This window comes from Lampris incognitus, chromosome 21, assembly GCF_029633865.1.
Source record: "Lampris incognitus isolate fLamInc1 chromosome 21, fLamInc1.hap2, whole genome shotgun sequence".
Classification (NCBI taxonomy): domain Eukaryota; kingdom Metazoa; phylum Chordata; class Actinopteri; order Lampriformes; family Lampridae; genus Lampris; species Lampris incognitus.
Genome location: NC_079231.1, coordinates 5570521 through 5595005, shown reverse-complemented (window position 1 = coordinate 5595005; position 24485 = coordinate 5570521). Strand labels below are relative to the sequence as shown.

The 24485-nt window shown below is 49.7% G+C and overlaps 1 protein-coding gene across 1 annotated transcript in view; it reads right to left on the bottom strand.

The window, feature by feature from the left end:
• The window catches only part of LOC130131478 (sodium-driven chloride bicarbonate exchanger-like), a 55082-nt gene that overhangs the window by 3072 nt on the left and 27525 nt on the right, over positions 1–24485 (bottom strand). Inside the window, exons 4-23 of the mRNA XM_056301162.1 lie at positions 24136–24279; positions 22988–23126; positions 22635–22795; positions 21805–21993; positions 19314–19402; positions 18495–18652; positions 18290–18377; positions 17800–17946; positions 16394–16494; positions 11923–12097; positions 11232–11365; positions 10339–10584; positions 8719–8824; positions 6796–6957; positions 5401–5514; positions 3632–3793; positions 2829–3080; positions 1628–1696; positions 1064–1237; positions 799–921 (exon numbers count right to left, since the gene is read on the bottom strand). Coding sequence (XP_056157137.1) covers positions 799–921; positions 1064–1237; positions 1628–1696; positions 2829–3080; positions 3632–3793; positions 5401–5514; positions 6796–6957; positions 8719–8824; positions 10339–10584; positions 11232–11365; positions 11923–12097; positions 16394–16494; positions 17800–17946; positions 18290–18377; positions 18495–18652; positions 19314–19402; positions 21805–21993; positions 22635–22795; positions 22988–23126; positions 24136–24279 — 2933 coding nt within the window. The remainder of the gene's footprint in view (positions 1–798; positions 922–1063; positions 1238–1627; positions 1697–2828; positions 3081–3631; positions 3794–5400; positions 5515–6795; positions 6958–8718; positions 8825–10338; positions 10585–11231; positions 11366–11922; positions 12098–16393; positions 16495–17799; positions 17947–18289; positions 18378–18494; positions 18653–19313; positions 19403–21804; positions 21994–22634; positions 22796–22987; positions 23127–24135; positions 24280–24485) is intronic.

The window sequence follows — 24485 nt, the reverse complement described above, 5'->3', positions numbered from 1 at the left end:
GTTATGAAAAATCATCACCTCGCTAAAAGTTACAGATTTAAAGTACCAGAAAATGTACTTGCAAACACTTCTTCTTTTCGATATCTTCTTCCCCCGGCATGTTTGAGAGAATAGCCAACCCACAGATATCTAAATCATGAGCATGTATGGGGTTGTTCATTTTAAGGGTTACTACCCAGGAGGACTTTCTCAGAACTTGGTGTTTTTTAACCACTGTGCCCAAACGTGGAGCAATAAGGCGGTTAGCGAAGAGCTTGAAGAAACAGTGGACTGGATGTGGCTAACAAGCGGACGTGACAGACCAGGCTCAGAGCAGAGCTTTACCAACAGACACAACAGCACAGCATCAGTGGGGAGGCAGGTGTTCACCCCAACAGCAGTGGCCAGGGCACAACAGCGATGCTGTCACCATGGCAACTGCTTCATCTCAAACGGACCTCTAGCATTTAGAGTGGTCCAACACCAGTGCAGTTACCAGTACAGCCACAGGTGTTGATCGGTTAAACATAAAGCAACCATCTTCATGACTGTTGCTTTAAGTGAAGCAGACAGACTGTTATACGGTCCATGAGCAGAGCTCAGATGTGGCGCCCCCTAGTTAAATTTGGGTTTTGGACACTCAGTTTACTCTCTCATTCGTTTTGCCCCCTCACCGTGAGGGGACAGTTTTTTTTCCCATGCCCCTCTCAAGTCCTAGGCGTATTCCCTCAGTGCACATATAGTCTCTGGTGTGAATTTAAATAACATCACTGACGTCACCACCGCTCATCGGCGACAGCGGGACGCTCGGTGCTCTACCTCTTCCTGTGCGTCCTCCAGCTTCTTCTTCTTCCACTCTGGCATCAGGTCGTCCAGCCAGCTCAGCTCTCTCTTGGTGAAGATGAAGTCAAGCAGCTTGCGAATGAACACCAGGGCCAAAACCTGAAGCAGCGGATGGGGGGGGAGGGAGGGAGGGAGGGAGGGGGGCAGAGCAGACGTCAATCATTTGAGATCCATTCTTGTTAACGCAACACACACACACACACACACACACACACACACACACACACACACACACACACACCATCATGGGGAAGACAATGGCAGCCCTGGAGGTCTTGATGATCCACAGCAGAGCCAGGCAGCTGAGCTGGATGATGGTGAAGAGGTGGACCTTCCTCAGGGGGACGTGACGGAGATAGATGAAGTCCGGCTGGTGCTTGGCCGGCATGCCAAACAGCCTCAGACGGTCGAAGAACTGCACAGACAACAAACGGGCGCTGGTCTATTTAAAGTGGTATGATGTCAAATCCAATTTCTAATCCCTGGGTCAGAAATTATCTAATCAAGACTTTTTCAGCAACACACAGTAGAAACAGGTTTACCTAGTTATCTTGGTCCAACGGCTCACAAAGCAATTTCAATGCTCTCTGGAATTTAAAGTTTAGTATGTAGCTCATTATCATTAATCAGATAGGTCAATGTCGTGTTTAACTACTGTCTACTTAAAAACAGCAAATGAATTAGTACTGCAGTGATACTATTTATCATCAATATGTTATTTAAACATCATTTCATATATTTTGTTTTGTAATAATTTATCCATGTGATATCTATCAAATCATTGATGAGAATATGATTAGCTCACCTGGATGCCTCTGAGCGACGAAGCCCCCATGTACAAGAAAACACCGTACAGGACGGGCATGGGGATGAACTGAAGACAGACGAACAGAGAAATAGTTAGAATAGATTAGAGTAAAAAATACTTTACCATCTACTTCTTGCATGCAAAAGGCAGAAATTTGTCTTTGGCTTGCATGTGCAAAAAAAGAGGTCAACAAGTTCTCATCAGGCTGAGCGCCAAATGTGTTCACTAATAATCTGAAGCGTTGGTTTTAACCCTGCTGGAGTGCCAGGCGGGTGGGGCTTACAGCATCAGGAACAATAAAATGCATGCAAGTTAGCGGTGAATTATCCACAAGCACGGTTAATTGACTCAATTAACTTCCTTTGATTTTCACACAACATTAGTAGCAACTGTACTACCCTGGACTCCCAGCAACACAGTGACACCTTAACCAATTTAATACGTTATTATTATTATTATTATTATCATTATTATTGTTTGGTTATTAGTGTAGATAGGCTTAATGTCATGACTGAATCACACAAGCTTTGCTGCATGGGACAGGGGGCCCCTTTAGAAAGTGTACTTCAGAAAGTGTACCTCACTTTGAGTGTACCCATTTTACAACAAGTGTACTTTTACTTTACTTTTGTTGTACTTTGAGAAACATACTTGCTGTATCCCATTTTATCGTACGGGATGAAACACTCAGCCCAGCACCTTTTGCTAAGTCCACCCTACCCTTTTCTCCCAACTGTACTTGGCCAATTACCCCACTCTTCCAAGCCGCCCCGGTCGCTGCTCCACCCCCTCTGCCGAGCCGGGGAGGGCTGCAGACTACCACACGCCTCCTCCCATACATGTGGAGTCGCCAGCTACTTCTTTTCACCTGACAGTGAGGAGTTTCACCAGGGGGACGTAGCGCATGGGAGGATCACGCCATTCCCCCCAGTCCCCCCCCCCCCAAACAGGTGCCCCTGACCGACCAGAGGAGGCGCTAGTGCAGCGACCAGGGAACATACCCACATCTGGCTTCCCACCCGCAGACACGGCCAATTGCGTCTGTAGGGACGCCCGACCAAGCCGGAGGTAACACAGGGTTTCGAACCGGCGATCCCAGTGTTGTTAGGCAACGGAACAGACTGCCATGCCAACCGGGCGCTCCCTTGCTAAGTCTTTTTACATTTTCTTTTTCTCGGTTTGCGATAGGACGCCTGACCTTCAGCACGGAGGTCATGAAGACGGAGCAGCCCATGAGGGTGAAGATCATGAGGCCCGTGAAGCGCTGCTCCCGGATGCCCAGGAACTTGGGCTGCTCGCCAGGGGCCGAGCACTCCGACTCCAGCTTCAGGCTGTTGACGTGCGAGATGGAGAGGACGGTGGCCGCCACGAACCATGGCAGGCCCATCACGGAGCACACCCCCAACATCACCCCAACCACGAACAGGTCCAGGTGGTAGCCACAGCCTTTCTGTACGGGGCCAGAGAAGGGAGAGGGCCGTTTTTTTGGTGAAAAGGAGTAAAATCTGATCCTTTTTATCCATGAAGGGGAAATGTTTCTTTTCACAGAGAGGTCAATGCTCAGAGTCCAGAACAGAACAGCAACCTGCAGCTGATAAATGTGTTATTCGGTGTCTTGTGCAAGGAAATGTGAACAACATGAGAAGAAGAAGAAGCGGAAGAAGAAGAGGAAGACAGGGAAGAAGAGAAAGGGAAAGAGCAGACAATCTTACTTGCATGAGTCTCTGACAAAATAATAAAATGGTGGAGTGTTTACCTTCCCATTTTTGCCTTTTTTGATTTTTCTAAGTGAGAGAATTCATCTAAAAATAGTCTGAATTCACTCTGATTCAATATCACACAGCTCCTCCATGAGCAGACATGGACTCGCATGTCTAGGTCTCACCCTTTGGCCTTCATTTCATTTCCGATCCGTCGTGATGGTCAGAAAAAAATTATCATAATATTTATGACAGTTTATTTATTCAACATTTATTTTAAAAAAAAAGTAAAAATCAAAACCTTCAGTTTGTGCTCTTTCCTGTTGATAATGACCGCGGTGATCTGCTGGTCCATGAAGATCAGGATGGTGCAGAGAAGCGCAGGGATGACGGTGATGATGGTGGTCCACCACGGGTTGGGACCGACAGGGTTGATAACCCACCCACGATCATCTCTGGTGGGCTGGGGAGAGAAAAGGAAAAGGTGGGTGGAGGGATACTACAAGGCACCGGTCAAACAGTCAAAAGATAGATAGATAGATAGATAGATAGATAGATAGATAGATAGATAGATAGATAGATAGATAGATAGATAGATAGATAGATAGATAGATAGATAGATAGATAGATAGATAGATAGATAGATAGATAGATAGATAGATAGATAGATGGATATTGTCCTCACAGAGGAAAGAGGATAGATAGATAGATAATAGATAGATAAGATAGATAGATAGATAGATAGATAGATAGATAGATAGATAGATAGATAGATAGATAGATAGATGGATATTGTCCTCACAGAGGAAAGAGGATAGACAGAGAGAGAGAGAGAGAGAGAGAGAGAGAGAGAGAGAGAGAGAGAGAGAGAGAGAGAGAGAGAGAGAGAGAGAGAGAGACAACTGGGGCTGTTTATACCTGGCATTAACACGTGTCTTAGTGATCTGATCACAAGTGGACATCTCCGTCTCAACTGAGCACTTGTGATCGGACCTCACTTCCCCGCTCTATATGCAAATAAACACATACATCACTGTGGTGGGGGGTGTGGTTTAGCCTTGGCTGCAAGCGGAGGGGGGGGGTGGCTCACCGAGAGAGGGGGACGGCTCGCGGGAGAGCAGCGCACCGGCCCGTGTGAGTGAACGAATGAAACACTTGACTGTCAGGCTCGACCCGATCACGTCGGTTCAGGCTCAGATTATTTAACTATTCCGGCGGGTCTGAGAGAGTCGGGCTCTGTGCTGCGGTGGATAAATCAACTTGAACCTGAAGTTGAACTTGAATGTGCAAGCAAGCGGGGGCCTCTCCCACAGTTGTGGGTCCGATGTGTGTCTGAAATTACAGACGAGGTTAAAAAAAACAAACAAAAAAACCCCAACCTAAACCAAGAGGAGGTTTTGGCTTTTATGACCGCCTACTCAACTCACAATGTGGCCTGGGACACGTGCATTTACGCTTCAAATGCGATGTGGACAAATGCGTCCCAGCCTACCTCTGAATGTGGCCTGAGTGATCGGATCTCAGGACGCATTGAGGATGCATTATTGGGTATATTCACACCTGAACTTAGAGCTGTCCACCTGTGATCAGATCACCCAAGACACATGTTAATGCCAGGTATAAACAGTCATAGAGAGAGAGAGAGCAAGAGAAAGAGAGCGAGAGAGAGAGAGAGTGGGAGAGAGAGAGAGAGAGAGAGAGAGAGAGAGAGAGAGAGAGAGAGAGAGAGAGAGAGAGAGAGAGAGAGAGAGAGAGAGAGAGAGAGAGAGAGAGAGAGAAGCTATGAATTCAACCTTGAATGAATTTGATTTCATAATAAAACCAGATTATATGATCATACACCTCAATATCTCTACAGTTTCTCTTCTGGATGCGTTTCACTTCTGAATGTATTATTTCAGAATCGACGTACACTCAACCGCCACGATTATGGAAATTAAACAGATTTAGTGAATACGTTTTGCATTTATTTAAGAAGTTTTATTGTCTTTGGGAAAATTGAACGAATGAGAAAAAAAAGGGGGCAATTTGTTCAAGTGTTTCTGAACAAGAGGCTTCACTTCGACTTACTTTGAACTTGCTGGGCACCTGAAGCTTCGGTGACGGGATCCCCAGCGCATAGTCTACTAACACCATGGTGAGGATGGTGATGAAGACGGCAAAGTCACTGATGATGGCTCTCACCTATAAGGGAGACACACACACACACACACACACACACACACACACACACACACACACACACACACACACACACAGTCAGTCAGACTGCAGTGTAATACATGTTACCACCACAAGGGGACATTGGTATACTGTAGATCGGCGTGTCAGTGTCACGTAACACATTTAATTGCTCGTGAATGTCCTCCCAGTGATAAATCAGAGAAACGGCACAAATGGAAATGTTGTGAACAGATTACAGGAGTCTTTATTCAACAGAAAACGACCAACAGAGGGCAGCATGGCTAAACCCCTTCCTTAGACGTAAACCTTCATCTGAGGAAAAGAAAACCTCATCTGACAAAGTGTTTGACCACTGTAGCATTAACCGGCACATCCCCACCCCCTTTTTCTCCCCAATTGTATCCGGCCAATTACCCCAGTCATTCCGAGCTGTCCCGCTCGCTGCTCCACCCCCTCTGCCGAGCCGGGGAGGGCTGCAGACTACCACATGCCTCCCCCCGATACATGTGGTCACCAGCCGCTTCTTTTCACCTGACAGTGAGGAGTTTCGCCAGGGGGACGCACTGCGTGGGAGGATCACGCTATCCCCCCAGCTCCCCCTCCCTCCCACCCCGAACTGGCCAGACCAATCAGAGGAGGCGCTAGTGCAGTGACCAGGACACATACCCACATCCGGCTTCCCACCCGCAGATACGGCCAACTGTGTCTGTAGGGACGCCCGACCAAGCCGGAGGTAACACGGGGATTCGAACCAGCGATCCCCGTGTTACACACACACACACACCCACACACACACACACACAACCTTAGAAGACCACAGTAACTCCCAGCAACCCCAATTCGACACACACATGCACTTATTATACTCTTGACATTTGGCTGGTTGCATAAATGGAATATCTGCTCATACTATCTCTCTCTCTCCCTCTGTCTCTACATATATCTCTCTCTCTCTCCCTCTCTCTCTACATATATATCTCTCTCTCTCCCTCTCTCTCTACATCTCTCTCTCTCGCCCACACAGAGTGGGCTGTTTTAAGGAGGCTGGTTAACGGTGAGCTGTCACCCAGCCTCACACCAACATGTGTGCATTATGTGTATGTCTGTGCTTGCGTGTGTGCATGTGTGTGTTTAGGTGTATGATGTGCACATTTACTTGTATGCATATTTGTATATGCATGTGTACGTGTATGTTGTGTACATGTATGTTGTGCATGTGTGGGTGTACGTGTGGGTTTGTGCGAGCAGGCATTAATGCGCGTGTCCAAGCCAGACGCCTACCTTGGTGGGGAAGTAGCGGCTGGTCTTGAACTCCTTGAGGAAGGCGGACATGAAGACGGTGGAGAAGAAGAGGGCCACGCACCAGAAGAGCACGTCGGGGATGTAGGGGCCGTGGGGGCCACAGGCGCTGCCCTCAAACTCCCCCCGAAACATCTCGCACTCCTGCGGGGGGGGACCAGATAATGAGAATGATGAGGGGGAGGATGGTGATGAAGAGGACAAAGAGAGGGATGTGGAGGACAATGATGATTTTTTTTTTTTAATTTCCCCTTATTTTCTCCCCTATCCGGCCAATTACCCCACTCTTCCGAGCCGTCCCGGTTGCTGCTCCACCCCCTCTGCAGAGGAGGCTTACCAACAGGTACATGATACTGATATATATCACAGGATCTGCCTACATACGCAAAAATACCATGTTGAGGACTCCATCTGAGGACTCATCACACTGAACTGTTACTGCTGAGAGACAACTGCTCGCCAGTAACTCCCACTGCCACTTCATAATGGCGGCTGCTCGGGGAGCATGCAGTATATGTTTATATGTGTTGAGGGTTTTTTTTTCTGCACCGGTACTCAACCCTCTGCAAATGTATATATCTGCCATGTCCGTGTGTTTGTGTTTACAAACGCCGCAAGTGCATACTTCCAGTTTGCGAGACCTCCTTCGACCTTGCCCACCCCCCCCACCAAATATTTGCCTGCCCACGTCGAATGAGTCTGTGTGGGAGTGAGGCGCTGTGCCTCCGGTGATGTGACTGATCCACAGCTGACGGTTAGATCATCTCCTCGCCTCTGTGTCTCTGTGCTGATTATGCGCAACACAAATCCCATGAAATCCTGCCCACGTTTCTGATCCGCCCGTGGTCTTCAGCCACCTCTTGCCAAAGGGAAGTGTGTAGGAGCAGGACACAATGCAAAGAGCCGCGTTTAAGCAACGTCTTTCTGTGTGATATGTTTGCCACAACAGCAAGGAGTTGACGCGGATCTAATGTGACAGCTTTTTTTTTTTACCTCTCCTCCTCCATCCTCACCCTCATTACATCCTATCCTGTCCCCCCGTATCCTCCGCTTTCCAGTTGTATTTGCTCAAATCATATTGTGTCATGTCATGTCCATGCAATATCACTTTCTATCCCATCACATCATGTCCTGTCCCCCGCCATCATATCTCATCTCATCTCATCTCATCATCAGCTGCTTCTCCGGGGTGGGGTCGCGGTGGCAGCAAGCTAAGTTTGGCACTCCGGACGTCCCTCTCCCCAGCAACGTCCTCCAGCTCCTCCTGGGAGATCCCAAGACGTTCCCAGGCCAGATCGGACATGTAGTCCCTCCAACGAGTTCTGGGTCTACCCCGGGGTCTCCCCCCCAGTTGGCCATGCTTGGAAAACCTCAGAAGGAAGGTGCCCAGAAGGCCTCCTGATCAGGTGCCCGAACCACCTCAACTGGCTCCTTTTGACACGAAGGAGCAGCGGCTCTACTCCCGAGCTCCCTCCGGATGTCCGAGCTCCTCACCCTATCTCTAAGGCTGAGCCCAGATACCCTACGGAGGAAACTCATTTCAGCCGCTTGTATCCGCGATCTCGCCCTTTTGGTCACTACCCAAAGCTCGTGACCATAGGCGAGGGCTGGAACGAAGACTGACTGGTAAATTGAGAGCTTTGCCTTTCGGCTCACCTCCTTCTTCACCACAACGGTCCAGTACAACATCCACACTGCTGCTGATGCTGCATCACATCACATATCATATTATAATCAGGCTGCCATTTTAGAAGAGTTTTCAGTTTTCAAATCAGGATGGAGACTTGAGAATGGTCGTTTCCGCCGGCATCATTAGAGGTTTGCGTCGCACTCCAGAAAGCTGACGTATCTCTGAGCCACAGACAAATGTACCCCCCCCCCACACACCTGTCTGGGGTTTCTTACATTGACTTCCAGCATGGTCCAGTTGACCTGGGAGGCTGTGATGTTCCTCTCCTCCCAGTAGCGCAGAGTCTCATTGCTGGGGTCCCTGGGCTCAACGCACGCACACCTGTGGGGGGAAAAAACAGACGGAGACGCACACACACTTAGCAAATCACCAAGAGAAGACATGCATATCACATAAACCTATAAGCCCCCCCCCCTTTTCTCCCCAATTGTACTTGGCCAATTATCCCACCCTTCCGAGCCGTCCCGGTTGCTGCTCCACCCCCTCTGCCGATCCCGGGAAGGCTGCAGACTACCACATGCCTCCTCCCATACATGTGGAGTCGCCAGCCGCTTCTTTTCACCTGACAGTGAGGAGTTTCACCAGGGGGACGTAGCGCGTGGGAGGATCCCGCTATTCCCCACCCCGACTGACCAGAGGAGCGCTAGCACAGCGTCCAGGACACATACCCACATCCGGCTTCCCACCCGCAGATACAGCCAATGTGTCCATAGGGAGGTCCGACCAAGCCTGAGGTAACACAGGGATTCGATCTGGCGATCCCCGTGTTGGTAGGCAACGGAATAGGCCGCCACGCTACTCGGACGCCCTAAACCTATAAGCACTTTTGATTGCACGCCTCGCCTGAAACCTTTGAACGTGTGAGGAGTAAAAACCTCTAAAAACAGTCCTCACACACTTACCAAGTACTGCGCTCTGTTCAAGGTCACGTTCGACAGGGAGATTAGGGAGATGATTTTCTCATGTCATTTTCCCGAGCTCAAAACGTCCCGTCGTCCACGCCACTAACACGGCGCACTGCGTGAAACGGGCTCGCGGCTTTACTGTACATTGACATGAAGAGCTTATACGCCGGTATGCACTTTTTGCACACAGCGACTGCACGCTCTCGTGCCACGCCCTGCAGGGGGATTACTCACCTTAAAGCGAGCTCCATCACTGAGAACCTGAGTGTGCTTTACTTCCCAATCTGTCCTTGTTATGCCGGAGCAAACACCGGCTGCCCTTTACTGCAACACGGGGATGCGGGTGCACTTCTACACGTGTACGTGACGCTGCACAGTGTGCTGCAGCGCAACAGCTTCCACGACAAGCCTGGTGACGGCGCAGGGGACTGAAGCACGGCGGGCGATGTCGAAGTGGCATCCCAGCACCTCGACATCCCTCTGCAAGGCAGCGACATCTGTTTGAATTTTGAACAGATTCTTGGGGGGGGTGGGGGGTGTGGGCACAACTTGTGAAGGTAATGTCACCCACTGAGGGCAAGAATTCACAGCTATGTCTTAAATTTGACGGAAACCACGCTGTCGGAGCAGTGAAAGGTGCAAATCCGCAAAGACGGGTCTGCGAAGCCTGAAGACTATCCATCTGAATGAAAGGAAGTGAACGAGTAACGCCGTCCCTACCCTTCTAGGGAAACAGGGTTTTCCACCTCATCTCATACGGTCATATATGCTGCAGGAGTAACACTCCATTAGCAGATATTGAGCATTCTTTTGTGGAGGTAAGCGTGTGTACGCCCCCCCTCACTTCCCCCTGGACTCCTTCAACAGACCTCAGGTAAGCATCTCCTCAGCCGGGTTGTTCCAACAAACAGGGACGAGAAAAGTGCTTACCAGTACTGGGTGAGCTTCTGCAGGTTGTTGTTCTTGTTGATGGGGTAGTGCTCCCCCAGGTGGACCAGCTTCTCCAGGGCTTCGTAGATGAAGATGATGCAGATGAGGGCAGCGAAGGCCTCCTCGGTGAAGCGCGTGATGTAGCAGACGAGCGAGCTGGCGTCCGTGGCCACCAGCAGCAGACACAGGAAGGCCGTCCACAGGCCGATACAGGCCCTGAGGGAGAGGTAGGAGAGGCCGTACTCCCTGAGGGGAGGGAGGTCCAGACACACACACACACACAATGAGGAGTGATCAGAATATATACTTAGATTTGACTTTCCTATCAGAGCATGGACAACTACATGTGCATTGGTCGATATGCCCTGATGTGGAAATGTGGTGTCATTAATCAACACTGTTATTGCAAATCCATCCATCATCCAAACTGCTTATCCTTACCCAGGGTCACAGGGATGCTGGAGCCTATCCCAGCACTCACTGGGCAGCAGGCGGGGAGACACCCTGGACAGGCCGCCAGTCCATCACAGGGCCCACACACACACACATTCACCCCTAGGGACAATTTAGTACGGCCGATTCACCTGACCTACATGTCTTTGGACTGTGGGCGGAAACCGGAGCACCCGCAGGGAACCCACACAGACACGGGGAGAACAAGCAAACTCCAGACAGAGGACGACCCGGGACGACCCCCAAGGTTGGACTACCCCAGGGCTCGAACCCAGGACCTTCTTGCCGTGAGGTGACCGTGCTAACCATAATATTTTGTATTTTGTGTGTAATATTTTGCAAAATATTACACACAAATAAAGGTGATACTCGCCAAACAAGGCCACGCTACGTTTAGGAAAAACGATTAGGAACAGAAGTCATAATAAAGGGAGACACACTTGCAGAACTTGAAGAGGATCTTCTCGAACACCAGCACAGGCCCCGTGCTGCCCAGTATGGTGAGGGGCTGCCCAGAAAACAGGGAGTAAGCTATACCGGTCATGGAGGCCCCAAACAGCGACTCGATAGCACTCTGCAACCAAAGGAGAGCCCACACTTGACCGACTGCTCAGCACCCCGAGCTTAAATAAATCATCTTCACTGCTCATTGTTCCGGGTAATTCTATTTGACACTCTAGGCAATATTTCAGCATTATGTGTTCCCTCCTGATCGATTTTGCTCATCATTACTCAGACCAAGTTCATCAAATGCATTTTAATGTGCATTATAAAAAACGTGCAACTTCAACACTTATTACAGACAGATTTGTGCGAAACAGCTGACTGGAGGAGAGCGTTTGAGACTAGAATACTGGAGAGAAAGAAGTGGATTCGCTCTGCTTTTCCCTCGGCAAGCTATTACCGAGCTACCCCTGAGCAATGCATTTCATCTCTAGTAGCAGCTGCCAACAGCGGAGAAGTGTAGGTGTTGGTCTGGGTGTTTGCACCGAAGTGAGTGTAACGCACGGCGCTGTGAAGGAAAACCGCACCGTGCAGCCACATTTCCATCAGCCGCTGCACCGCCACCCACAGTAAAACCCGAAAGAAGGGTCACGGACTCTTTCACCAGCCTCTCACGTGGTCTCTTACCACACGTCCCTCCGTGGCCTCCCCCAGCAGTCCTCCGAAGGTGATGACGGGAGACATGCAGGCGCAGTAGAGGAAGAGGAAGGAGGCCAGACACTGCAGGCTGATGGCGTCCGTGTAGTCGGAAAGGTAATGAGGCGCCTTGCGCTTTATGTCCATGACAAACCCACCGAAGAACCTGCGGAGATTTGTAATAACACAGTCTTGCTAATTATGCCGTTTAAAAACATAAAATAAAATCAAGTTTTCATCCTGCAAAGTACACGTTGCTGCCGCAAGCTAGATGTCCATGCAAAAAAATGGTGGAGTTTAGAATGAGAGAGTCTTGGTTGTGGGCCAGGTGGATGGTGTAATGTGGTCAGTGATGAGGGGGAACGTGGTGGATGTGATGGAAGGGGCGCCACCATGAGGTGCCAAAACTTACTATGAAGCCTTCTGGAAGTGCTGTACATCCCAACCACCTCCCTCTCTCTCTCTCTCTCTCTCTCTCTCACCACCTCTCTCTCTCTCTCTCTCTCTCTCTCTCTTTCTCTTACCAGAGTGTGTTGGTTGTTGGTCGGATGAATAGTTTAATGTGATCAGTGATGAGGGAGACTATGGTGGATGTGATGGAAGGGTGGTGTTGGGGTGCCACCATGAGGTGCCACAACTTACTATGAAGCCTCCTGGACGTGCTGTACACCCCAACAACACAACGCTAAAACAGACCTGCTCTCTAACACCCAGACTCGGTTTTCACCCTCATGTAGACGGGCCAAGTGTCAGAGTAAGTTCTGACTATGTTGTGTTGATATATGAGGAAAGAAGTTCAGCTTGGCTTTGTTTCATCGCTGTGTGTAGTGCTGGGCATCCTGAAAGGCAAAAAACAAGTGGTGGACATCCACCCACGCTGGTTCTAGTGGAGACGGTGGACTCGGTGGGTGTGATGTCCATCTTCGGCTCATCTCGGGCCATTGTTTTGGGGCACCTGTCTCGTCTCTTTGGTTCGGCACAGAGAGACCTGAAGCACCGTGGAGCCCGTGATGAAGCTGAATGGCTTCGTCACGGCCGAGCCGGCAGCCGGGACGTCATTAGATGTCCCCAGGCCACAGGTGTGTGTCCGTTCTCCTCCACCACCACCTGTCAGGTCCTGATGTAGGGTCAAAGCCGGAATAATCTAGTTTTCATGGTTTATATGGTTTTAGAGTTAACGTCATGCGGGGAGACCACAACACCTGGTTCTCAGTGGGGGACAAGGCAGCCAGATACTCTCCAGATCCTCTACGGTGGTCTGGACAGCCTCTGTCAGCACACGGCAACTTGTTTTTAGGGAAGTGATGCAAAAATAAAGTGAATTATACCCACACATTTGTGTACACCTGTATGTTTAGAGATGCAGGAAAGATTAACTACCAAAGGAATAATTCGGATATAGTCTTAAAGGAGTGTTTTACTTCATATTTTGATGTTATTTCGGTAAACTGTGTGTGTGTGTCTGTGTGTGTGCGTGCTGTGTTGCGACAGTGCACACATCCATCCTCGCATATGTCTTTGCATAACTCTCCCTCTACAGTGAGCGAGCCGCCTTGCTGCAGCAGACTTGGACCACGGCGGTCTAGCTGGAGGTTGTTGCCATGGCAACGGTGGGCGGGACTCCAGGCTTATTTCAGGCTAAAGCGGTAGGCAGCGATGCCACATCCCAGGGGAGGGATGATGATATCTGAGAACGGGCTACCGTCCAATCGTTATCTATGTCGGGGCCAACTGGAGCATACCGGAGCACACCGGCACCACATCGCTCACTACTGCGCTATGAAACCACGTCCTCCAAGATAAAAATACCACTCTGCACCACGCTGTCAGCCCCCCACCACCAGGCTCCCAACCTGTGGTTCAGGGACCCCTGCTGGTGGTGAGATGATTTTGAAAAGGAAGTGGGGGGGGGGGGTTTCAGGGATACTAACAATAACATCCAGTGCCATAGATGCCCAACACTACTGTTATGGAACCCCGGCAAGTCGGCACTTTGTGCAGCCTCCAGCTGTGAGCCCACGGAGACCTGCAAAAAAGACCTCCCTGCACATTTTATTTATTCATTTTTGTGGAAAGGTTAAGCTTTGCATGCTCTTAACCCAACGCAGTGACCTGACTTCTTTTCAGATCCTATAGGGCCCTGAGCGCCCCTCCAACGGGGGCGGGGCGGGGCCAAGGAGGGAACGAAAACTAGATCCGATTTGTCAAAGCAGGGATGAGGAACAAAAACAAGCGAAACAAAATGACCAACGAATTGTGTTAATAAAAGAAAAAAACCTATCTGACATTTAATAGGTGCGTCATCACAATATGAATGAAGAGGAAGCAGGAGGAATATTCCTTGCATGACGATAAAACTTCTCCCGTTGCAGATCAGCAATTATGGAGCACCTCGTCCCAGCACTCAGCACCAGCTTTCTCTCACAACGTTGCCGAATAAAACGGCTTTTGGGAGCAATTTAGTGCGCAGACTTTACTCCTTCATTCCGGTTTTGCTATTTTTGTCTTGCACCTTAATATTTTCTGGATGTGCGCATACTCGGTTCCTCTTATGAATTAATGGAGTCCCGTTTGCTACTCATTTCCAAGCACAGTAATGAGAGAAGAAAAGGAGAGAAAGAAGAAACCTTGTCACTATAAATACATATATATATATATATATATACATACATACACACACACACACACACACACACAATGACATTCATCCTCTGCATTTAACCCATCCTATTGTATAGGAGCAGTGGGCAGCTGAATCTCCCGGGGACCAACTCCAGTTCTTCTTTCCATTGCCTTGCTCAGGGGCACAGGCAGGAGTATTAACCCTAACATGCATGTCTTCTCGATGGTGGGAGGAAACCCGCGCAGACGCGGGGAGAACATGCAAACTCCACACAGAAAGGACCTGGGACGGCCTGGGGTTCGAACCCCCAGGACCTTCTTGCTGTGCGGCAACAGTGCTAACCGCTGGACCACCGTGCTAGCCTATCATAATGACAGGTGATATGGGTGGTGGTGGTGGTGGGGGGGGGTGTTGCTAAACGACAGCGTTCGATTTGCAAAGTGCGTTTTACGTGATCGGTGTAAATGTGTGCAGTCGAGGCGGTGAATGTGTGTAATGCTCATGTGCCCCCAGGAATCTAAATTCAAAATGAATTGCATGTCTTTTGTGGACTCTAACTGTGAAAAATGGTAATGAGGCCAGGAAGGTTGTCTGCCTGTAAAAAGAAAAAAGAAGTGAATTTGCAGCTTGGGGACAGCAAGGTGCAAAGCAGGAGGCGGCAAGCAGGCGACAAGGAGACGGAGACAAAGAAGCTCTCAGACGAGTCAGGGCCATGGATCACTTTAACAATGCTGAACACTCCCCCCCCCCTCTCTTGCTCTCTCTCTCCTTCTTACCACCCCTCTCTCTCTCTTTCGTACTGTCTCTGTCTCTCTTCCTTACCACCTTGCTCTCTCTTAGTATGTCTCTGTCTCTCTCTTACTGTCTGTCTCTCTCTTTCTTACCACCTCTCTCTCTTTCTTACTGTCTCTGTCTCTCTTCCTTACCACCTTGCTCTCTCTTAGCATGTCTCTGTCTCTCTCTTACTGTCTATCTTTCTTTCTTACCACCTCTCTCTCTTTCTTACTGTCTCTGTCTCTCTTCCTTACCACCTTGCTCTCTCTTAGTATGTCTCTGTCTCTCTCTTACTGTCTATCTCTCTCTTCCTGACCACCTTGCTCTCTCTTTCTTTCTTACTATGTCTCCCTCTCTTACTGTCTCTGTCTCTCTTTCTTATCAGCTCTCTCTCTTTCTTACTGTCTCACTCTCTCTCCTCTCTCTCTTTCTTACTATGCCTCTGTCTCTCTCTTTCATATGTACACAAACACACACACACACACACACACTACACGTGTTGAAACAATCAGTCGACTAATTCAGTCTAGTCCATCAACAGAAAACAAAGCGATGGAAATTTTGACCATCAGGTTATCATTTGATTCATTATTCAAGTAAAAATACTAAACCGATTACCATTTATGAAACTGGCTGCAGTTTCATGAATGCTAAAATTTGTTTGCCTTCCTCTGACTTATCCATCCATCCATTATCCAAACCGCTCATCCTGCTCTTGGGGTCGCGGAGATGCTGGAGCCTATCCCAGCAGTCATGGGGCAGCAGGCGGGGAGACACCCTGGGCAGGCCGCCAGGCCATCACAGGGCCAACACAAATTCATAATTATGAAATTAATACTCGAGGGTTTTTTTGACCGTTAGCCAGACTAAACAGTTTTTAAGATGTCACTTTGGACTCTGGAAACTCAAGATGGGCATTCTCCAGTATTTTTTACTTTAACAGACTTATGACTAATCGATTAATCAAAAAAAAAAAATCAATAGATTAATCGATCATAAAAATAATCATTAGTTGTAGCCACAAGACACACACACACACACACACACACACACACAGACACCTACTTCCCGGTGCGCTGAAGCTCAGGGCCCCCGTGGCCTCCGTGCTCCTCCGCCTCGCCAAGATCTGTCATGCCATTGGGTACAGGCGGGACCTTCCGCTTTTCCTGTGTGATTAGGACAGCTGTCAATCATCTGTCGGACGCTCGTGGCAACTGCTGTCAGTAACATCACGTGTCCTGCTGGTTGAAATAATAACTGCCATAGTATGTCATCTACATTCTGACCCACATTTAACACGATCGGCCGGATTGCTGAGACAGTTTTTCAGCGTGACCTTCTTCGATCAGGACGCCACATGGCCACACCGTGTGTAAGGGCACATTACACTACAGTATTTGAAACAGGCTTCTACGGTCATGTAGAAATGGGGGCGCTATTCGGCCAAGACAACGTCGGGACTTTATCAGTCACTGGGTCGGCTCTGTCAGAGAGCAGCACTGGTCTCTCCAAACAAACAAAATGGCCGACTGCTCTTCAGCTGAAACGTCATCACGGCCCAAAATAACTGACGGAAAAACAACAAATGGTTTTGGAGAGGATTGAGAACAGACCCCCGGGGAGCGCCGTCAAAGCACAAACTACAACAAGGTTTAGACTGGAGGAGTACGCAGCTGTTTGGAAGTGACTCAGCAAGGTACAGTTATGCAGTAGGAAGGGGTAAGGGGCACATTAACAAACACGCCATCGAAAACGAGGGTCTCCATCTTGACAAGGTCAGGTGTGGTGTGTGGGGGAGCCATTTGACAAAACGCGGTGACACATTCGATGCCAACGCTGATGACTGTGGAGGTCTAGTGTACAGAAGTGGAGTGTGTTTACATGTGTTTGAGCGCGAGTGTGTGTGTGTGTGTGTGTGTATATACCAGGTTTTTCTATCCTAATGGAGACCAAATGTCCCTATTAGGATAGAAAAAACTTAAACCATATACCTTGTGGGGACATTTTATGGGTCCCCATGAGGAAAAGGGTGTATTTTAGGGTTACGACTTGGGTTTAGGGTTAAGGTTAGGATTAGGTTAAGGTTAGGGTATGGGTTAAGGTTAGGCATGTAGTTATGATGGTTAAGGTTAAGGTTAAAGGCTTGCGAATGAATGTAGTCAATGAGGGGGTCCCCACAAGTATAGAGAAACATGCTGTGTATGTGTGTGTGTGTGTGTGTGTGTGTGTGTGGAGATGTATTTGCAGGTATAGGCAGATGTTTCTTTATGAGCTAGAGCAGAATAAGTTTTGATTTCTAGGCCACCAACAATGTAAGTAACCAGAGTCGGGGGCTGCGAGGGGAAAACTTTCATATTTTTCATTTTATATTTTATATTTTTAATGTAATTTTTTTCTCAAGGGAATGGGACGTGGACGAGAGAAAGAAATTCCAAATTTCAACGATGTGTGTACGGAGCGGGCTGTGTTACCTGAGAGGGGACGTTCTTCGGCGGCTCTATCCTGATGGAGGGGTCCCACTCCCCGGGGGGCAGCACAGTGACCTGGTCCAGAAACTCGTCAATACCTGCCACCAGGTCATTCCTGTCCTTCGCCTTGTACGCCACGTCGTGGAAAACCTGCGGAAGGAGGAGGCGAGGTGGTAGGCCAGATGAGCTCAGATGAGATGAGCTCAGATAAAACTTAAGCGATTGTTTTATGGGGCCATTGCGGCGACGAAGGAGAGCATTGACACAGTAGCGCAGTAAAAAATCGAGAGGTTCAAAGCCACACGTCTGCCTCGCGTCACCGCCGGGCTCTCTGATAGCCAGCGGTACCAACTGCAAAAACAAGACGACATCTGGATGCGATTCTGGTCAGTACCAGTGGCTCTGCAGTGCAGCATGGGAAATGTTGAGGTCGGCAAGTTTTGTTATTGGGATTTGATTGATTCCTTATTCTGCCCGCTCCCGTGAGCCTCACCTCATCAGTCATCAGGGTAGCGATGGAGCGGCCGATCTCGTGGTACTGCGGACCTTTTCCCAGCGGGCCGAGCAGGATGAAGAGAAACCTGAGTGGCGGAGAGGACAGTCATTACAGGGCAATGTCCAATACTTGTCCTTTCCAACCATGAAGAGAACTATTATCTTGACAAAACAGAAGTGACACATCGTATTGTGTGCACAACCTGGTGGTGATGGGAACCTCGGCCAGGCCGTTGAGCAGCACAGCGGGCGCCAGGCGGATGAAGGCCACCACCGGGCGTTCCAGGAACTCCAGCTCCCCCACTAGGACGTTAGAGGCCTCTGCACCGGGAGGAATCTTCTTCATGAAGTGGAGGTCAATCTGTGAGAAACAAAAGAGGTTTTATTCTTTTCTTTTCTTTGCTTCCTTTGCCATAGCTGTTGCATTAACAGTCATTTTCAAGTGTGTGTGTGAAATGGACAACATTTGCTAAAATACTGAGAACAGCGTAAAAATTATCGGTATTTCGCTGCTCCACCCCCTCTGCTGATCCGGGGAGGGCTGCAGACTACCACATGCCTCCTCCGATATATGTCGAGTCGCCAGCCGCTTCTTTTCACCTGACAGTTAGTTGCCAGGGGGATGTAGCGTGTGGGAGGATCACACTATCCCCCCCCCCAGTTCCCCTGTCCCCCCCCGAACAGGCGCCCCGACCAACCAGAGGAGGCGCTAGTGCAGCGACCAGGACACATACCCACATCTGGCTTCCCACCCATGTAGGGATGCCCGACCAAGCCAGAGGTAACACAGGGATTCGAACAGGTGATCCCCGTGTTGGTAGGCAAAGAAATAGACCGCTACGCTACCCGGGCGCCCCTGTACCAGAAATGTCAGGCGGACGCAGCCAGGGGAAAAAAAAGAAGGCGTTTCGGCTAGTTTCCCAGGAAACCTGATCTGTCTTAAATATACAGCTTCAGGTGTGTGTCCGGCTATCAGAGCCCCTCCATAAACACAGGATCAGCGGTGGGTCTGTGCTCTTCACCTTGCTGAAGTCCACGGCGCTGTTTTCCCGGCTAACGTCCTGTTTGCCCTCGCTGTTCGCCGGCTGGGACTGGGGCGAGACCGTTTGCCCTGGCAGAGAGACACGGCACAAAACCAACATTACGTCAGTCGGACTGAGACTCCTGCTCTCACATTAGCACAGTCCAGTATGGAGGAGGGAGTGTTATAGTGAGGGACTACAGGGTACGGTTAAGCTCAGTGAAAAAGATATGATGATGGATTCTGTTGACTTTTTTTTCTTTTTTTTTGCTGGACCTTTTTTAGGCAACATGTCCAGCTCCAGAAACAAAAACTACAATCTTTCAATGCTTCCTTTATGAGCGAATGAGACCAGCGATGACTTAACGGGTCTTCTGATGAAGCTCACGTTGATCAGAAGCATTGAACATGATTGATGCCAAATATCAGGCTCAATCTTTGTTGGAAGACCAGTTGTGTAAGCTCATTATCGTTATCGCAAAAAGGTGCAATCTTTTTTTTTGGGGGGGGGGGTTCCACCCTTTTCTCCCCAATTGTATCCGGCCAATCACCCCACTCTCCGAGCCGTCCCAGTCGCTGTTCCACCCCCTCTGCCGAGCCGGGAAGGGCTGCAGACTACCACACGCCTCCTCCGATACATGTGGCGTCGCCAGCTGCTTCTTTTCACCTGACAGTGAGGAGTTTCACCAGGGGGACATAGTGTGTGGGAGGACCACACTATTCCGCCCAGTCCCCCCCCCCCCCGATCAGGTGCCCCGACCGACTAGAGGAGGTGCTAGTGCAGCGACCAGGACACATACCCACATCCGGCTTCCCACCCACAGACACGGCCAATTGTGTCTGTAGGGACGCCCGACCAAGCCGGAGGTAACACTGGGATTCGAACCGGAGATCCCCGTGTTGGTAGGCAATGGTATAAACCCGCCACGCTACCCGGACGCCCCATTAAAGCTTGTTTAAGGGGCTCCCTTGTGCACAGGTGTTGCTCTGGAGGCCCGGCCGAGAATCAAGAAAGTAAAAGATTGCACCTTAAGCCGTAAATCTGGGCGCCAGGTGATGTGAACTGTGTGCAAATCAAGGCGTTTGTGAGGCATACTTACAGCATGTGATAATCAAACCTGCGACTTGCTAAAAAAAAAAAAAAAAGCCAGCTTCTTTTTAGTGAAGGTGCGACAGCGCTAAGAAATTAAGGACCCCCGAAGGCAACCCAGTGAAATTCATGATTCATGCTATTAATTAAGTTTTAATTGTGAAGCAGTTGGCTTTTACCGTTAGCGATTAGTGATTGTTATTACAGAGTTGGCATCATTACGACTTCTATAATTGCTTGAGCTACTGAGACAGACTGTGTAGAGGAAGAAAAAACAAAACAAAACAAGGGTGGATAGTGTCATCTTAGAAACGGGGCTCCGACACACGTCCGGCTGCCTAATTCAGCCATCTGCAGCTCAGTTCCTCAGAGCGACCATCAACTGAAGCTTAAATAAAGTGATTGCAAGTATTCGAGCTCAAATATACAAATTTTGCACATTTAGAGGGACGCAGTTTTCAGCTTTATTGCTGTACTTTCACTCCAAAAGACCCTCGTGTGAGCACAGCGATGGATTACGGTCTTCTTGACCACAAAAAAAAAAAAAAAGTAAAACCTGTATGAATGCCAATGGGAATTCAAACCGTTTGAGTGCAGGCATAAATAATTTGCAGGATAGGTTTTAAGCCTCACTGCTCATGCATCATAACCCCTTTTCGGACACTTTCCACCCACAGGTATTCCCTCTGGACTACTGACACTGAGCCTAGCGTTAAGCGGCTGGTTGCCTGTACATATTTCCTGGTCTGTGATGGGAGAGTAGCCTTGAGCTACCGCCTGATGGAAACTAAGACGCTTGGTCTTGGTTTCGCCAGGCAGCGTGTCGGGGGACGAGCAGGCACGGCTCTCGGAGGGGCTCGCAGGTGACCGCGGGGTGGACACACACGACAGGCAACACGCATGCCGCGGCCATGCCGCACAGGAAAAGACCTTTCTGGGTGGGGCGTTGTCGGGGTGTGTTTTCTGAGATGAACAACCGGAAGATTTTATGGTATGATAGAGGGTGCCGTTCACTGGATGTGAATGCACAAACACACAAACACACACACGCACGCACGCACACATACAAGCACATGCACACGCACACATACAATGCACACGTTAAACAAGGACAAACAACACAGATGAGAGGAGAAAAAGAAGGAGATATCAACAACAGGGAAACGGCAAGTCACAAATGGCGACAACAAAGTCAACATGCTGGATAACATGCAGAGGACTGCGAACTTACGAACACTACGATACATGTAACACAGCATAAAGCCATGGAAAAAGAAAGTAGGCGTTCAGCAACACTGCAGTTAGGCAGTTGGACGGGCTGCAATGGTGTGTGTGTGTGTCTGTGAGTGTGTGTCTGTGTGTGTGTGAGTGAGTAAGTCTAAGTGAGTGTGTGTGTGGCTACCGTTTTTGTCCATGGAGTGTGGTTCCGACTGCTTCTTGCCGATGTCTGCAAAGGAGCGCACGATGGGGATGCGGTTGGCCAGCTTTTTGTGGTTCTGGTGGTGATGCTGTTTAAGAAGAGCCTCGCGAATCCTCCTCCTGGCATCCTGCCCTACCAGACCAGACACCTCGTGCTGATCCAGAACCATGTCTGTCACACACACACACACACACACACATCAAACAGTTATAAAATGCTATCAGGTTCAGTAAAAATTGTATCGTTCTTTTTTTTGGGGGGGGGGGGGGACTTTTTGCCCTTGTTTCTCCCCAGTTGTATCCAGCCAATTACCCCACTCCTCCAAGCCGTCCCGGTCGCTGCTCCACCCCCTCTGCTGATCCGGGGAGGGCTGCAGACTACCACATGCCTCCTCCGATACACATGGAGTCGCCATCCACTTCTTTTCACCTGACAATGAGGAGTTTCACCAGGGGGAGGTAGCGCGTGGGAGGATCACACTATTCCCCCCAGTTCCCCCTCCCCCCTGAACAGATGCCCCGACCGACCAGAAGAGGCGCTAGTGCGGCGACCGGGACACATACCCACATCCGGCTTCCCACCCGCAGACACGGCCAGTTGTGTCTGTAGGGACGCCCGACCAAGCCGGAGGTAACACGGGGATTCGAACCGCCGATCCCCATGTTGGTAGGCTACGGAATAGACCGCCACACCACCCGGACGCCCCTATCTGTATCTTTCCATCGCTGGCATGCGTAAAGACAGAGCAGCAGAGATGTGACAGCGTCCACGTGGCCGCGTTATGTCTAACATGGCCGTCCACCAGCCTCTACCTGCTATCTCCTCTAGAGAGTTAGCCCTCATGTCCAGCATCACCGTCCCGTTCATGATGCAACTGCGCAGCTCAAACAGACTGTGTAGAGACAGGGTGGCTACGTAGGGCTTACTCCAGCGCTCCCCTCCGTCCTCCACGTCCTCCTCGAATTTAAGCCACCTGCATGCCAGAAAGAAAAAAAAACTAAACACAAACCAACTGACGGCATTTATGGGTTTATTTATTGGCGCCGTCGTGATCGTATTGGGAGTCACGCCATGTTGACTTTATCTTGGTGTCCAACGCCATCGACAAGGCCGTGAGCAGCCCTGCCAGCTTACTCCCAACAGGGCGGTCGACTGGAGCCCTCACCTGGCTGTCTCCTTCCACTCGGCGTCCTCCCCTTCCCTCAGGCAGATCTCGTCCAGTTCGGTGAAGAGGGCATGGGGGATGTGCTCCTCGTCGCCGTCCTCTGTCCCCAGCAGGAACTGCACCCTCTGGGCTGGTGTGTCTGCTGCTGACAGAGAGAGAGACAGAGAGTGAGAGAAAGGGAGACAGAGAGAGCGAGAGAGACAGACAGACAGACAAACAGAGACAGAGAAAGAGACAGACAGTGAGAGCGAGAGAGAGAAAGGGAGACAGAGAGAGCAAGAGAGACAGACAGACAGAGAGACAGACAGATAGTGAGAGAGAGACAGACAGACAGACAGACAGACAGAAAGAGAGAGAGAAAGGGAGACAGAGAGAGAGAGAGAGAGACAGAGAGCGCGAGAGAGACAGACAGACAGAGAGACAGACAGATAGTGAGAGACAGACAGACAGACAGACAGACAGACAGAAAGAGAGAGAGAAAGGGAGACAGAGAGAGCAAGAGAGACAGACAGACAGAGAGACAGACAGATAGTGAGAGAGAGACAGACAGACAGACAGACAGAAAGAGAGAGAGAAAGACAGACAGAGAGAGAGAGAGAGACAGAGAGAGAGACAGAGAGAGACAGACAGACAGAGAGAGAGAGAGAGACAGAGAGAGAGACAGAGAGAGACAGACAGACAGACAGACAGACAGACAGATAGTGAGAGAGAGACAGAGAGAGAGACAGAGAGAGACAGACAGACAGACAGACAGACAAAGACAGACAGACAGACAGACAGAGACAGAGAGAGGCAGAGAGGGGGGGAGAACAAACACATGAACAATATCCAGAGAATAAACTAGAACAAGTGAAAGGAGTTTTAGCAGCATTAAAGAGATTACAGAAGGTGTGATGACAAAACAACAGTTGCTTCTGTGTACAGTTACTCCCACACACCCTCACATGTGTACAGTTACTCCCACACACCCTCACATGTGTACAGTTACTCCCACACACCCTCACATGTGTACAGTTACTCCCACACACCCTCACATGTGTACAGTTACTCCCACACACCCTCACACGGTCTGCAGAACCACACATAAAACAAGCCTCCGTTACCATCAGCTGTCCGTCAGCCTGCCACACTGATTCAGTAGTACATACTGTGGGAGGGCGATTCCCGTCCGTCGTCCACCCCGGAGTCCCTCTCCTTGGACCTCTTCCTGTGTCTGTGTCCATGGTGACGGTGACGTCGGTGTGACTTCCTGCCCAGGGGAACGTGAACCCCAATGTAGAGTGTGCGGTGACCTGTGGGCGACACCCAGATGCAATCAACCAAGAGACTGAAATACCCATAATGGCAGCGTATGGCCCATATAGTCACACTCTGGGTGTGTGTGTGTGTGTGTGTGTGTGTGTGTGTGTGTGTGTGTGTGTGATTAATTTGACTTTCTGTGTACTGTATTATTGTGTTGGAGCATGCAGGGAGAAAAGCCCGAGGAACTGCTGACCCA